At 50.4% G+C, this 16,057-nt stretch overlaps 1 protein-coding gene across 1 annotated transcript in view; it reads right to left on the minus strand.

Moving 5' to 3' along the window:
• The window catches only part of TBX15 (T-box transcription factor 15), a 103,486-nt gene that overhangs the window by 18,450 nt on the left and 68,979 nt on the right, over positions 1-16,057 (minus strand). Inside the window, exons 2-6 of the mRNA XM_040422796.1 lie at positions 10,860-11,076; positions 4,042-4,143; positions 1,055-1,226; positions 459-626; positions 256-320 (exon numbers count right to left, since the gene is read on the minus strand). Coding sequence (XP_040278730.1) covers positions 256-320; positions 459-626; positions 1,055-1,226; positions 4,042-4,143; positions 10,860-11,076 — 724 coding nt within the window. The remainder of the gene's footprint in view (positions 1-255; positions 321-458; positions 627-1,054; positions 1,227-4,041; positions 4,144-10,859; positions 11,077-16,057) is intronic.

Raw genomic sequence — 16,057 nt, forward strand, 5'->3', positions numbered from 1 at the left:
CACATTATGTGGTAGCACACGAGAGAAGAAAAGACCTCAGCTTGATGAATGATACGTCTTTGTCTCAGTCTATGAGGAATTAGACCTTGCTGGCCTCTACATGTCTCCCACAAGCTTCTCTAAGCAAATTAACATAAACATATCATTTTCAATTCTTTTCTTTTTTACAAGAAAATGTGTTTGTTAAATGATCCCAGGAAGGATCCATAGCCAAAAAATCTGAGCTTTGGCCTGCACGCTAATTCTCTGACATACCGGTTTCTTCCCGAGTCTCGGAATCCTTTGGCAAAGGGATTTCTGTCAATCTTCAACCTTGTAATCTGGAACAAAACAAAACCATGACTCACTCATGCTAAAAATAATAAAAATCCTCAAATAAATCAATTATTCAGCAAAAAATACAAGGCACATTCCAAATATTACGGTGAAGGCCTGCGACTCTTGGCTGGAGGCCTCACCTGCTGGTTCTGATAGGCGGTCACAGTGGTGAAGACGGTTTCAGGAAAGTTGAAAGTCTTCACTCCTTCTCCGGCTGGGACGGACTTGGTTGGAGACAAGTCACTACTGAAGTCCTTTCGAATAACGTGGACACGGGGTTGATACTTGTGCATGGAGTGCAGGATTATCTGTAACCACATACACGGGAGTCATGGTATTATTCCCTGTATCCAAACACAGACCAATGGAGCATTAAGAGGCATGCAGTGTCGCATCGAATGCACAAAGCGACGAAAAATGCAGTGGACTCAACTAACTCTTTACTAAAGGGAGAAGAACGCTCAATGATTGAAGATGTGCCAACCAGAGCAACACAAGAGGAAGGTCCATGGTACTTAAGTGCAGTTCATCAGGGTTGCCAAATTCTAGGTGGCCGTGGGGTCAAAAGGCTGAAGAACACACTGAGTAGAAGTGGTAGAAGACCTGGCAGAAGAGTAGAGAAGCGCCATAATGCTCATCTAACCTACGTTTTCTATATGTAACAGTAAAGTGTCCTGTAAGTGTGAGATGCGTCATTCATGTACCCAATGAAGTCACAAGACCAGGCAGCACTTACATGTCCTTGATCGTCCAGCTCATTGTTAGTGAGTTTAAGCTTGTCAAAACTGACCACCTGCCTCATCCAGGTGTCCCCAGAGGCCAAGGAGTCTGGATGGATGTAAACACGAGGAGGAACCGGGGAGTCGGCGTTCCCAGCCACCATCCACTTGGAGCTGTGATAAACGTATCTGAAAGAGAAGAAAACAGGAATAGTCTCTGTGATGCTTCATGTGGATAAGGATGTATACAGGGGCTGAAGGTGGCCTCAGTAGGGACATTCGGTGGGGTGTGAAGGGTTGGTCAAGCAGAATGGCGCCTAGTAGGGTCATTCGAGTTTATCAAACTCAAATCCTCAAGGCTACAGTATGGTCCAAGCAAAATGTGGAATCTTAGCTATAATAAAAAAATACGGTACGGTATGTCAGACAAACTATCCTATGTGTATAGAGGAGTCTGGACCTCCCCTGTCAGCAGATATTGGGAAAAGAAGGAATGGGCATGTTGGATTTGAGATAGGCTTGTTTAGAGCTGAAATAATGAATTGGGTCAATAAGGGATCATCATTGCAGTGCTGCCCTTATCTCTATTACTGGATTTCATAAAGCCGAATGGAGTCTGGAGGGGACAGAGGTGTCTGGAAGAGGGACTGGAGGAGGGGACAGAGGTGTCTGGAAGAGGGACTGGAGGAGGGGACAGAGGTGTCTGGAGGAGGGGACAGAGGTGTCTGGAGGAGGGACTGGAGGAGGGGACAGAGGTGTCTGGAGGAGGGACTGGAGGAGGGGACAGAGGTGTCTGGAGGAGGGACTGGAGGAGGGGACAGAGGTGTCTGGAGGAGGGACTGGAGGAGGGGACAGAGGTGTCTGGAGGAGGGACTGGAGGAGGGAACAGAGGTGTCTGGAGGAGGGACTGGAGGAGGGGACAGAGGTGTCTGGAGGAGGGACTGGAGGAGGGGACAGAGGTGTCTGGAGGAGGGACTGGAGGAGGGAACAGAGGTGTCTGGAGGAGGGACTGGAGGAGGGGATGGAGAAGTCTGGAGTAGAGAACAGAGGAGTCTGGAGGAGGGGACAGAGGTGTCTGGAGGAGGGACTGGAGGAGGGGACAGAGGTGTCTGGAGGAGGGACTGGAGGAGGGGACAGAGGTGTCTGGAGGAGGGACTGGAGGAGGGAACAGAGGTGTCTGGAGGAGGGACTGGAGGAGGGGACAGAGGCATCTGGAGGAGGGACTGGAGGAGGGGACAGAGGTGTCTGGAGGAGGGACCAGAGGTGTCTGGAGGAGGGACTGGAGGAGGGGACAGAGGCATCTGGAGGAGGGACTGGAGGAGGGGACAAAGGTGTCTGGAGGAGGGACCAGAGGTGTCTGGAGGAGGGACTGGAGGAGGGGACAGAGGTGTCTGGAGGAGGGACTGGAGGAGGGGATGGAGAAGTCTGGAGTAGAGAACAGAGGAGTCTGGAGGAGGGGACAGAGGAGTCAGGAGGAGGGGACAGAGGAGTCTGGAGGAGGGGACAGAGGAGTCTGGAGAAGGGGACAGAGGAGTCTGGAGAAGGGGACGGAGTAGTCTGGAGGAGGGGACGGAGAAGTCTGGAGAAGGGGACTGAGAAGTCTGGAGGAGGGTACAGAGGAGTCTGGAGGAGGGGACAGAGGAGTCTGGAGGAGGGGACAGAGGAGTCTGGAGGAGGGGACAGAGGAGTCTGGAGGGGGGACTGGAGGAGTCTGGAGGAGGGACTGGAGGAGTCTGGAGGAGGGACTGGAGGAGTCTGGAGGAGGTGACAGAGCAGTCTGGAGGAGGGACTGGAGGAGTCTGGAGGAGGGACTAGAGGAGTGGACGGAGAAGTCTGGAGGAGGGGACAGAGGAGTCTGGAGGAGGGGACAGAGGAGTCTGGAGGAGGGGACAGAGGAGCGTGGAGGAGGGGACAGAGGAGTCTGGAGGAGGGGACAGAGGAGTCTGGCGGAGGGGACAGAGGAATCTGGAGGAGAGGACAGAGGAGTCTGGAGAAGGAAACAGAGGAGTCTGGAGGAGGCGAAAGAGGAGTCAGGAGGAGGGGACAGAGGAGACTGGAGTAGGGGACAGAAGAGTCTGGAGTAGGGGACAGAGGAGTCTGGAGGAGGGGACAGAGGAGTCTGGTGGAGGGAACAGAGGAGTCTGGAGGAGGGAACAGAGGAGTCTGGAGGAGGGGACAGAGGAGTCAGGAGGAGGGGACAGAGGAGTCTGGAGGAGGGGGCAGAGGAGTCTGGAGGAGGGGATAGAGGAGTCTGGAGAAGGGAACAGAGGAGTCTGGAGGAGGGGGCAGAGGAGTCTGGAGGAGGGGACAGAGGAGTCTGGAGTAGGGGACAGAAGAGTCTGGAGGAGGGGACAGAAGAGCGTGGAGGAGGGGACAGAGGAGTCTGGAGAAGGGGACAGAGCAGTCTGGAGAAGGGGACAGAGGAGTCTGGAGAAGGGGACAGAGGAGTCTGGAGGCGATAAAGGGACCAATGATGAACAGCACAGGATGTCTGACTATTGCAGCTCCCTGCAGAACAGTCACATACAGGGTTTTTATCAATGATCCCTCGCCTACTGTGTCCTTCCTCCATACCTCATAGATTGTAAGCCCTCGCGGGCAGGGCCTTCTCTCCTTCTGTACCAGTCTGTAACTCGTCTTGTTCATGCTTAGTGCAATTGTCTATGTTATGTATGTGCACCGCTTATCATATGTACAGCGCCATGGAATAAATGGCGCTTTAATAATAATCATGTACTGCCTGCAGGTTACAAGAAGAAGGAGCAGATGAAGTGACACCTGACTGCAAGGTTAGGCTATACAGTGTTAAGCTGAAGGCTGTAACCCTGGAGACACATAGGTCTGCATGAGAGCTGTGCACACAATGCAGCTGGAGATTGTTACCAAACACTACTGCATGTGCAAAGCTGTAATTAGTGGACATGGCCTTTAAGAGAGAAGTCTTATTGACATACATTTGCTCCAGCTCTACGTACTCCGCTCTCCACGCTCAGCATCTTCTCACCTGTATCTTTTGTTGTCCACAGGCACAATGTCCATCGCTATGTAATATTGCTGATGGGGATCCAACCCCGAGATCTTCACTCTCATTGCTGGGAACATCCGCCTGCAAGCAACATAAAAGAAGTTAGAATAGAAAGAGGGTTTTCAGATGCAGATTCTATAGGTTACTGATCAGGAGTCAATATGACAAAGCTTAAAACCATGAACCAGGACATGTGTGATAAGGAGTGAATTATAACTGATGTCATGTCTGGTGCAGGACCGGAGGGCCAGCGCATGACACAGGGATCCCTCAGCTCCTGCACTAGGCAGAACACAATGTATCGCACGTACGACAATGTATCAGTAGGTTCTGCAGTCTTCCTTTGAGGTCTTGCTATGGATCTGTGATTATTCAGGACTCTATAGGTGGAATATTCCTTCAACATGCACCTCGAATATTTGCATTGATGTGTTTTCCACTCATATGATGTACTGACAGGGATAACATTGCCCTTAATGCCTCGGTTTGAACCTTTTCATCATCCATGTACAGTCAGACATCCCTATTTAGATCTATTCCCCTCCAAGATGTTGGACACTTCCCAAGCTCTTCCAATGTTCTCCTCAAATAAACCTTGCTCTTATTTTAAGTGATCTGGGAAACGACAGAATAACAAGTCTTCCTCTGAAGAATTTGGGAAGCAGTGAATTCGGAATATTCCTGGTATGTGGTCAGCACTGGTGGTGGGGTGACTAGGAAGAGGATGAGCTGGAAGAACTGGAAAGTTATCCTGTGCTCTGATATCTTCATTCTCCTAATGAAACCTGGGAGGACTGCAGCCGGTGGGAGAAGAAAGCCGCTCAGGACAATTGTCTATTTTGGTGCCTCAAATCCTCATCCCATCAAGTTTCATGAGAAGCCAAGCCTGCTCCTCTCCACTGACTTCACCTACTGTGACGAGAAGCAGCCACCAAGCCTTCACCAAGATGGCTGTAGGTGCTGTGTTTCTGACAGTCACTGAAGACCTTGTTACATTAGAACACAACCCCCACCAAACTGCCCCAAAATCGGGAGCAGGTAAGACAACACATCCCTCAAACCACCCGACCCACTCCATGATGAACAAACATGTGCAGCCCACCGCAAACCTCCGACTGTAGCCCTATGGTCTGACTCTGCTCCTGCTAGACATTATCCTGAGACTTGACCACCAGAGCGGCTGTGATAGGTGAACGTCCGCCGTCTTTCCCTGGGTATCACTGGGACCAGACCATTACAAGGAGTGACATGGAGGTCTGCCCATACTGGGACATAATGAGGTCAGGGGTCCTCAGACTACTTGTGGGTCTTTGCACATAACGAGGACTAATTGTTTCCACAAAAAGCTTCGTTCTGGAGGAGTTGTTCCAGCACGTTTTCACACATCATAAATATCTCCATATTTCCAGCCCGCAGAATGTGCACCAAACCGAGAAGCAATGGACAAATTACAGGTTTCCAGAGGCGTCTTCTTCTGCGCGCTGCTCCGGCCGCGCCGGGTATTTGGAAAATTCTCGTAAATGGCTGTGGCTGAATCCCTGGGGTTTGCACATTCACCATCCCTTCCCTGTGGGGGACATTCCGGAGCCTCTGGGTCTGATCTCGGCGATACACACATCGTATCCAGGGAAGGTTAATGTGGTTACACAAACACGGTTTTATTTTCTCGCTTTACCATGACCTCTGACCTAGACGGTCTCGGTAGGCGGCCAGGCCCAGAGTTTGGACTAATTGGGGTTTTCTTCCAGACGTGCAGATTATCACCTCCCTGCAGTTTACTATTGGGGTCCCCTTGAATAGATTACCCTACAACTGCAGCCGCCATCAGGAAACTGTAAAAACAAAAAGTTGTAAAAGTCTCCGCTTTGCTCTCAGGCTGCAGGACTTCACATCCGCCAGCTGCCTTCTGCAGGGGCCTGCCCTGTGAACATTCCCTGCCGTGTGGCATCATTGAAGATGTAGTGTAAGATACTGCCACGAGGAGCTCAGCTAACCTGCAAGGGCTGTGTCTGGCAGTCAGCAGCATTATGAATGCAGCTCTGGGGGGTGACGGAGCTATAGGTCCTAATGTGACTGCAGAGATACAGAGCGGAGACTTACCCCCTATCTAATATATAAAGCTGAGTGTATGTGTGTATGTCCGCTAAAGGAATCTGCACCATCGCATCTACAATCACGAAATTTGGCACACAGGTACATCAGGTGCCCGGGAAGGTTTTAGACCAGGTCTCAGCTCTCTAGCATGTACCGTTCCTGAGATATTCCCAAAAAAATGCAACTATGGCACATCACATGACCTACATTAGCCAATACAAGCCTGCAAGTCTTTCTCTTCATATCCCAACTGCCATACACACGGTCACATGACCCTTATCAGCCAATAGAAGCTCGCAGGCCCTTAGTCTCCACATACATACACTTTTACACCGGGTTTCCATAACAACCCGCCATTTTTCTTCACTGCTGCAGGTCAGCTTTAAAGGGGCAGGGCGCTGCGGATGACACTGTTAAGGGAGCGGAGTGCTGTGGAGGTCACAGTTAATGGCCATTCAGGCCACCCTCAAAAGACGGACTTAACAACCCCTCCCCCAGGACCTGCTTAGCCACGCCCCGACTCAGTTAGGTCACGCCCCCCCCCCCCCCCCCCCCCCCCACTCTTCAGCCGACGGGGATTGAAAAAATGAAGGTAAAAATCAACTTAGATCAGCTCCAGGGGATCGAGGGAGGGTGACTTTCTCCCTGCAGCTCACGCTCAGACTGCACAGTGCTGCTGTCTGAGAGTGAGCTGTTCAAAGGGACATCCCTGCGTCTATCCAGGCCCTGCGCCGGACGGAGGACAGGGAGTCTGAAAGCCGCACTGTCCGGCCTAAAACCGGACCTCTAGCCACCCAAGAGGCAGATTGCTGTAGAGGCCACTGTTAAGGGGACAGGGTGTTGTGGAAATAACTGTTAAGGAGATGGGGTACTGTAGAGGTCACTAATAAAGGGGCGGCCACTGGGGAGGTCACTGTTAAAGGGGAGAACGCTGTGGATGTTACTGTTAAGGGGGCAGGCCGCTGTGGAGGTCACTGTTAAAGGGGCGGGCACTGTAGATGTCACTGTTAAGGGAGGAGGGGACTGTGGAGGTCACTGTTAAGGGAGCAGGGTACTGTGGCAGTCGCTGTGGAGGTCTCTGTTAAGGGGGCCAGGAATTGTGGAGGTCAGTTAAGGGGACTGTAACCTAAGGGGCGGGTGCTGTAGAGGTCACTGTTAAGGCGGGCGAGCCCCTGTGGATGTCACCGTCAAGGGGGTGGGGTGCTGTGGAGCTCATTGTTAAAGGGGCAGGCTGCTGTAAAGGTCAAAGTTAAGGGGGTGGGCTGCTGTGGAGGTCCCATTTTAAGGGATGGGGCACTGTGGGGGGGGGGGGGGGTGTCAGTGTTTAGGGGTGGGGGCTGTGGAGGTCACTGTTAAGGGGGCGGGGTACTGTATATGTCAATGTGATAGTGGATATTGTCGATATCTTTTAACGACACACACGAACATTAAATGTCCTTCTGCTAGTATATATATATATATATAGTACACCCACTATCACTAAGGGTCCAATTTGGCCCCAGAAAATGGGGTAGCTTTGTCTCAGCCCCACAGCAGAGAAGCGGCTGTGTATGCATTCCCACACATCTATAGGAGGCTGGGAGCAGCCGAGCGCCAGGAGAGGAGCAGGGAATGTGCTCCACAATCGGCCTGGGTGACTCTGTGACTAAGTGACAGCGGCCGAGGACCCGGGTCCGGCTGACATAAGAAGTAAATAGCGCAGTTAGGAAGAGGCGGCAGCGCTGCGGCGTCCTGAATGTCACATTCGCAGTGAAGACACTGACACTTTATTCCAGAATCAAAGGCTCCAGTTTTTTAGGATTTGTCCTCGGAGCAGAGGTTCCTTCTGAATGAGTTTGTATTTCATCTTCATGTCTATTAATAGCAAATCCAAAATTAAAGGAAAATTCCTCTGGGATTCCCCCTCCTATAAACAGCGGCGGCTCCAGTCTTCATGTTCAGTAAACACATGACAAGATGTCTGAGCTCTCGCTGCAGCGACCGGGGAGCTCGGCTCCGTCCAGACACCGTCCCCTCCATCTCCTCGGCTCAGACAGATATACGAGCTCATTAATCTCTGCACTTCTTCTAGGCTTAGTAATCATGTCTCTGGACCATACCATCATCGAGGGCCAGGGGGAGGCGAGATAATGAAATTACTGCTGACGTCTGATTCATTATTGATGTCCTTGTCTGGCCCTGAATGATCCCCCCCCCACCTCTGACCATCAGATTACCATCACCATTGCTGCATCACAGACACCGCGCACCTGTATCACAGACACCGCTGCATCACAGACACCGCACACCTGTATCACAGACACCGCACACCTGTATCACAGACACCGCTGCATCACAGACACCGCACACCTGTATCACAGACACCGCGCCGCTGCATCACAGACACCGCTGCATCACAGACAGACACCGCGCACCTGCATCACAGACACCGCTGCATCACAGACAGACACCGCGCACCTGCATCACAGACACCGCTGCATCACAGACACCGCACCACTGCATCACAGACAGACACCGCACACCTGTATCACAGACACGGCGCCGCTGCATCACAGACACCGCTGCATCACAGACACCGCTGCATCACAGACAGACACCGCGCACCTGCATCACAGACACCGCTGCATCACAGACACCGCGCACCTGCATCACAGACACCGCACCGCTGCATCACAGACAGACACCGCACCTGCATCACAGACACCGCACCGCTGCATCACAGACAGACACCGCACCTGCATCACAGACACCGCACCGCTGCATCACAGACAGACACCGCACCTGCATCACAGATAGAGACCGCACCTGCATCACAGACACCGCGCCACTGCATCACAGACACCACTGCATCACAGACAGACACCGCACACCTGTATCACAGACACGTGCCGCTGCATCACAGACACCGCTGCATCACAGACACCGCGCCGCTGCATCACAGACACCGCTGCATCACAGACAGACACCGCGCACCTGCATCACAGACACCGCTGCATCACAGACACCGCGCACCTGCATCACAGACACCGCACCGCTGCATCACAGACAGACACCGCACCTGCATCACAGACACCGCACCGCTGCATCACAGACAGACACTGCACCTGCATCACAGACACCGCACCGCTGCATCACAGACAGACACCGCACCTGCATCACAGATAGACACCGCACCTGCATCACAGACACCGCGCCACTGCATCACAGACACCGCTGCATCACAGACAGACACCGCTGCATCACAGACACCGTGCACCTGCATCACAGACACCGCGCACCTGCATCACAGACACCGCTGCATCACAGACAGACACCGCGCACCTGTATCACAGACACCGCTGCATCACAGACACCGCTGCATCACAGACAGACACCGTGCACCTGCATCACAGACACCGCTGCATCACAGACACCGTGCCGCTGCATCACAGACACCGTGCCACTGCATCACAGACACAGCGCACCTGCATCACAGACACCGCGCACCTGCATCACAGACAGACACCGCGCACCTGCATCACAGACACCGCGCACCTGCATCACAGACAGACACCGCGCACCTGCATCACAGACACCGCGCACCTGCATCACAGACACAGCGCACCTGCATCACAGACACCGTGCCACTGCATCACAGACAGACACCGCACACCTGCATCACAGACACCGCGCACCTGCATCACAGACACAGCGCACCTGCATCACAGACACCGCGCACCTGCATCACAGACAGACACCGCGCACCTGCATCACAGACACCGCGCACCTGCATCACAGACACCGTGCACCTGCATCACAGACACCGCGCACCTGCATCACAGACACCGCGCACCTGCATCACAGACACCGCGCACCTGCATCACAGACACCGCTGCATCACAGACACCGCGCACCTGCATCACAGACACCCTTGCATCACAGACACCGCGCACCTGCATCACAGACACCGCGCACCTGCATCACAGACACCGCTGCATCACAGACACCGCGCACCTGCATCACAGACACCGCGCACCTGCATCACAGACACCGCGCACCTGCATCACAGACACTGCAGAAATGTACTACCAGATAGCTACCACAAATGTACAGAACCCTCATGGTTTACCATGGGGGGCCACTATACCAGTGAATCATCAGAAACAGATGCTTGCCCTCAAGCACAGATAGAGACCGCACCTGCATCACAGACACCGCGCCACTGCATCACAGACACCACTGCATCACAGACAGACACCGCACACCTGTATCACAGACACGTGCCACTGCATCACAGACACCGCTGCATCACAGACAGACACCTATGGCCACCAGCCATGGTCTGCTGCATCCAGGGGCGGACTGACCGTAGACCCTACAGGTAGATTTCCTAGTGGGCCGATGCCCTCCTCGCAGCTGCCGGATCGGGACATAACCATCTGAAGCATCAGATACTTATGCACCTGGCTGGTGGCCATAGGTCCTCTTATGACTTTAACCATATCGCCATCCTCAGGACAGAGATACAGCTGGATACTGTGGTGCGGGCAGCAGTATTTTCTGCCGCACTGTGGTATTTTGTTCTATTGGGGTAGTATTTTGTGCAGCATTAAAGTACTGCTGGCCCCACCTTCAACATAGGGCCACTTTTATAAGTTTTTTTCCAGGACCACTTTAAGTTCCCAGTCCGTCCCTGGCTGCATCGGTCTACTGAGTCTGCTCACCTGCCAGCCTTGGTGATGATCATCTCTGTCCCGATGTCGTGGAACCTCTTCCAGAGGTCGGCACACTGCAGCTCCACTTGGATCTCATCCATGGAAGACGCAGATAAGGGCTGGGGATCTGGGACTCGAGAAGGAGCCAAATCCGGGCACGTCTCATAGGAGCAGGATGTCCTCTCCGCCAGGACCTCTGTGTCTGAGCTGGTGCTGTGTTCAGAATCTGCCAGAAGAAGAAGAAACACACGTGAGAAGATGGCAACACCACACATAAGAGCTCCAGTCACATCCAGAGCTGCAGCTGTCACCTGGAATCAGACGCTCCCCTAACCTCAGCTCCCGTAATGCTTTTCACGCCGATGGTTTGCACTGTAGGCGCTCCGCATTTACATGGAGCTCAGATGACAAGTGCAGCCAGAATTTGACTGCAGCTCTGGATGTGACTGGAGAATAGGAACTGATGTAACGGCAGAATTGTGACTACAGCTCTGGAGATGACTACAGTATAAGATATGAAGTAACAGTAAAATATTGTGCATGCAGCTCTGCATGTGACTGGATTATAAGGCATGTTGTATCAGCAGAATTGTGACTACAGCTCTGGAGGTGACTACAGTAAAGGACATGACTTAATAGTGAAATTGTAACTACAGCTCTGGAGGTGACTACAGTATAAGACATGACATAATAGCAGGATTGTGCATGCAGCTCTGGATGTGACTGGAGCGTAAGACACAATGTTATTCAGGATCAGTACATTGCACAGCTTCTCCGCACTTCCTGGAGATGTAACCTGTGAAATGATGCGACGCATGGAGCTGCCCTTTAAGACATGTCACACAGTCTATGCCGACCCTTCCTCTTATTTATGGATCGAAGACTTGTTGAAATAATGTAATTATCAAATAATGGAGGCTATGAGACCGCGGCCTTGTCTGGCGGTTCCCCCTCATAACCTTTGGGAGGGGCCTCAATCCCTCCATTTACAGGGAGCCTGTGTGTGCCACGTGGTGGACAATACCACTGTGACGTAGCCACGTGTGGAAACATCGCCCCACACCGAGTGATAAATCCTCCAATGAGACTGCGGAGCACCACGTGCAGCGCACATATGAGGATGTACCCACCGGATATACAGCCCCAAGGAATGCAGCACGTGGCCCACTGACTCCAAACAAAAAAGAAAGGTTTTTTTGTGGGGTTTTTTTTGTGCATTTCTGAGTTTCAGTCGACTACACTTTCTAATATACAGGTAAAAAAGTCATGCGACATATACCCCAAGATTGGATGCCCGGAGAGAACTCTGCTGGCATATGTCAGGCCCATCATACACTGAGGACACAACTGGCAGAATATACAACAAATCTTCACCACAAGTGAACATAACCCTGCCTGTACTGATACACTGTAACCACCATAACTCTACCTGTACTGACACACTGTAACAACCATAACCCTGCCTGTACTGATACACTGTTACAACTATAACCCCACCTGTACTGATACATGTAACCACCATAACTCTACCTGTACTGACACACTGTAACAACCATAACCCTGCCTGTACTGATACACTGTTACAACTATAACCCCACCTGTACTGATACATGTAACCACCATAACTCTACCTGTACTGACACACTAACAACCATAACCCTGCCTGTACTGATACACTGTAACAACCATAACCCTGCCTGTACTGATACATGTAACCACCATAACTCTACCTGTACTGATACACTGTAACTATCATAACCTTACCTGTACTGATACACTGTAACAACCATAACCCTGCCTGTACTGATACACTGTAACAACTATAACCCCACCTGTACTGACACACTGTAACAATCATAACCCTACCTGTACTGATACACTGTAACTATCATAACCCTACATGTACTGATACACTGTAACTATCATAACCCTGCCTGTACTGATACACTGTAACCACCATAACCCTACCTGTACTGACACACTGTAACAATCATAACCCTACCTGTAATGATACACTGTAACAATCATAACCCTGCCTGTACTTATACACTGTAACAATCATAACCCTGCCTGTACTGATACACTGTAACCACCATAACCCTACCTGTACTTATACACTGTAACAATCATAACCCTACCTGTACTGACACACTGTAACAATCATAACCCTGCCTGTACTGATACACTGTAATAACCATAACTCTACCTGTACTGATACACTGTAACAATCATAACCCTGCCTGTACTGATACACTGTAACAATCATAACCCTACCTGTACTGATACACTGTAACCACCATAACACTACCTGTACTGACACACTGTAACAATCATAACACTACCTGTACTGATACACTGTAACCACCATAACTCTACCTGTACTGATACACTGTAACAATCATAACCTTACCTGTACTGATACACTGTAATAACCATAACTCTACCTGTACTGATACACTGTGATAACCATAACTCTACCTGTACTGATACACTGTAACAAACTATCAGGACAGAGATTTGTTTTGCTGCTGATGTTTTTATCTCTAAGGTTTGTCTACACTGGACACCACAGTAACAAAGTCTCAGCTGTATAAAGCAATAGGTCTGTACAGAACAGAGGCTCTTAAAGGGCAGGGTCATCAATAAAGCTGTGATCCCGGCCATAGACTAGAAGTCTCTTTATTGGTTTAACTTAGAAGCTGACAGGGCAAAGAGAGGCCACCGCTAATGCATTTCAAGCCGTGATTGTACTTCACTCTTATTGTGTACAGGCCGACCGTACGTTGTGACTAGTTTCTGCTTATAGGGCTATCTCAGAAGGGACACCAAGATGTCAACCTAACACGTTTCACGACAAAGTGATCAGATCTCATAATGTGGTAGCTCTTAACCTGGTCATCACTGGAGGCTAACACGTTTCAATCCACCTCTGCTTTAATCTGCAGAAAAGGCCACCACTACCACTTTTTGGGCAGACAGTTTGTTCCTCGTGGCATGGTGACCACTAATGCCGTTGTGTCATCGTGCCCTCAGTGATGACTGGAGAATCGGGATCCGTATTTTCTGTAGCGTGTGTCGTCAGGAAGGTGACCGCGCTGTCAGTAAGAGCCTAACAGACCAAAACGCAAGAGGGTGACCCAGCCAAGAAGCTTATTCTCAATGAGTACTGATTCTGGTCCCTCCAAGATCCCTGAAATGGTTTACCCCTTACTGACCAGAGTTCCCCTATTTGGGCAGCAGGTTGAATTATGGGAATTATTTTCCATATTAGAATGCCCCCCCTCCTGCAGATATCATTCATATCCACCGCAGTCCAGATATTTTCAGGTCCACCACAATTTACTTGTCTTAAATGCACTATACTGCAATGAACACATCCTCCATGTCGCCCCTCATCATATAGTGCATCGCCCCAGGGAGACGTATTTCCGGTGACATTCGCTCGGATGTCTCAGAACAGTTTCTAGGATGTTTTGACTGTCAGACGGTGATCATTTGTCTGGAGCTCCCGGACTGCAGGGAGCGCTGAGTTATTCCACGTCTTTTCCATGAGATCCCACACAAGGCCCAGGATCTGCTCTGCCTCCTGTATATACATCATCCATACATCACCTCTATAGTGATCGCTGCCTCCTGTATACATCATCCATACATCACCTCTATAGTGATCGCTGCCTCCTGTATACATCATCCATACATCACCTCTATAGTGATCGCTGCCTCCTGTACATACATCATCCATACATCACCTCTATAGTGATCGCTGCCTCCTGTGTATACATCATCCATACATCACCTCTATAGTGATCGCTGCCTCCTGTACATACATCATCCATACATCACCTCTATAGTGATCGCTGCCTCCTGTACATACATCATCCATACATCACCTCTATAGTGATCGCTGCCTCCTGTACATACATAATCCATACATCACCTCTATAGTGATCGCTGCCTCCTGTATATACATCATCCATACATCACCTCTATAGTGATCGCTGCCTCCTGTACATACATCATCCATACATTACCTCTATAGTGATCACTGCCTCCTGTACATACATCATCCATACATCACCTCTATAGTGATCGCTGCCTCCTGTACATACATCACCTCTATAGTGATCGCTGCCTCCTGTGTATACATCATCTATACATCACCTCTATAGTGATCGCTGCCTCCTGTACATACATCATCCATACATCACCTCTATAGTGATCGCTGCCTCCTGTACATACATCATCCATACATCACCTCTATAGTGATCACTGCCTCCTGTACATACATCATCCATACATCACCTCTATAGTGATCGCTGCCTCCTGTACATACATCATCCATACATCACCTCTATAGTGATCGCTGCCTCCTGTATATACATCATCCATACATCACCTCTATAGTGATCGCTGCCTCCTGTACATACATCATCCATACATCACCTCTATAGTGATCGCTGCCTCCTGTACATACATCATCCATACATCACCTCTATAGTGATCGCTGCCTCCTGTATATACATCATCCATACATCACCTCTATAGTGATCGCTGCCTCCTATATATACATCATCCATACATCACCTCTATAGTGATCGCTGCCTCCTGTATATACATCATCCATACATCACCTGTATAGTGATCACTGCCTCCTGTGTATACATCATCCATACGTCACCTCTATAGTGATCGCTGCCTCCTGTACATACATCATCCATACATCACCTCTATAGTGATCGCTGCCTCCTGTATACATCATCCATACATCACCTCTATAGTGATCGCTGCCTCCTATATATACATCATCCATACATCACCTGTATAGTGATCACTGCCTCCTGTGTATACATCATCCATACGTCACCTCTATAGTGATCGCTGCCTCCTGTACATACATCATCCATACATCACCTCTATAGTGATCGCTGCCTCCTGTATACATCATCCATACATCACCTCTATAGTGATCGCTGTCTCCTGTATATACATGATCCATACATCACCTGTATAGTGATCACTGCCTCCTGTGTATACATCATCCATACGTCACCTCTATAGTGATCGCTGCCTCCTGTATACATCATCCATACGTCACCTCTATAGTGATCGCTGCCTCCTGTACATACATCATCCATACATCACCTCTATAGTGATCACTGCCTCCTGCACATACATCATCCATACATCACCTCTATAGTGATCGCTGC

The sequence above is a fragment of the Bufo bufo genome, chromosome 3, assembly GCF_905171765.1.
Source record: "Bufo bufo chromosome 3, aBufBuf1.1, whole genome shotgun sequence".
NCBI lineage: Eukaryota > Metazoa > Chordata > Amphibia > Anura > Bufonidae > Bufo > Bufo bufo.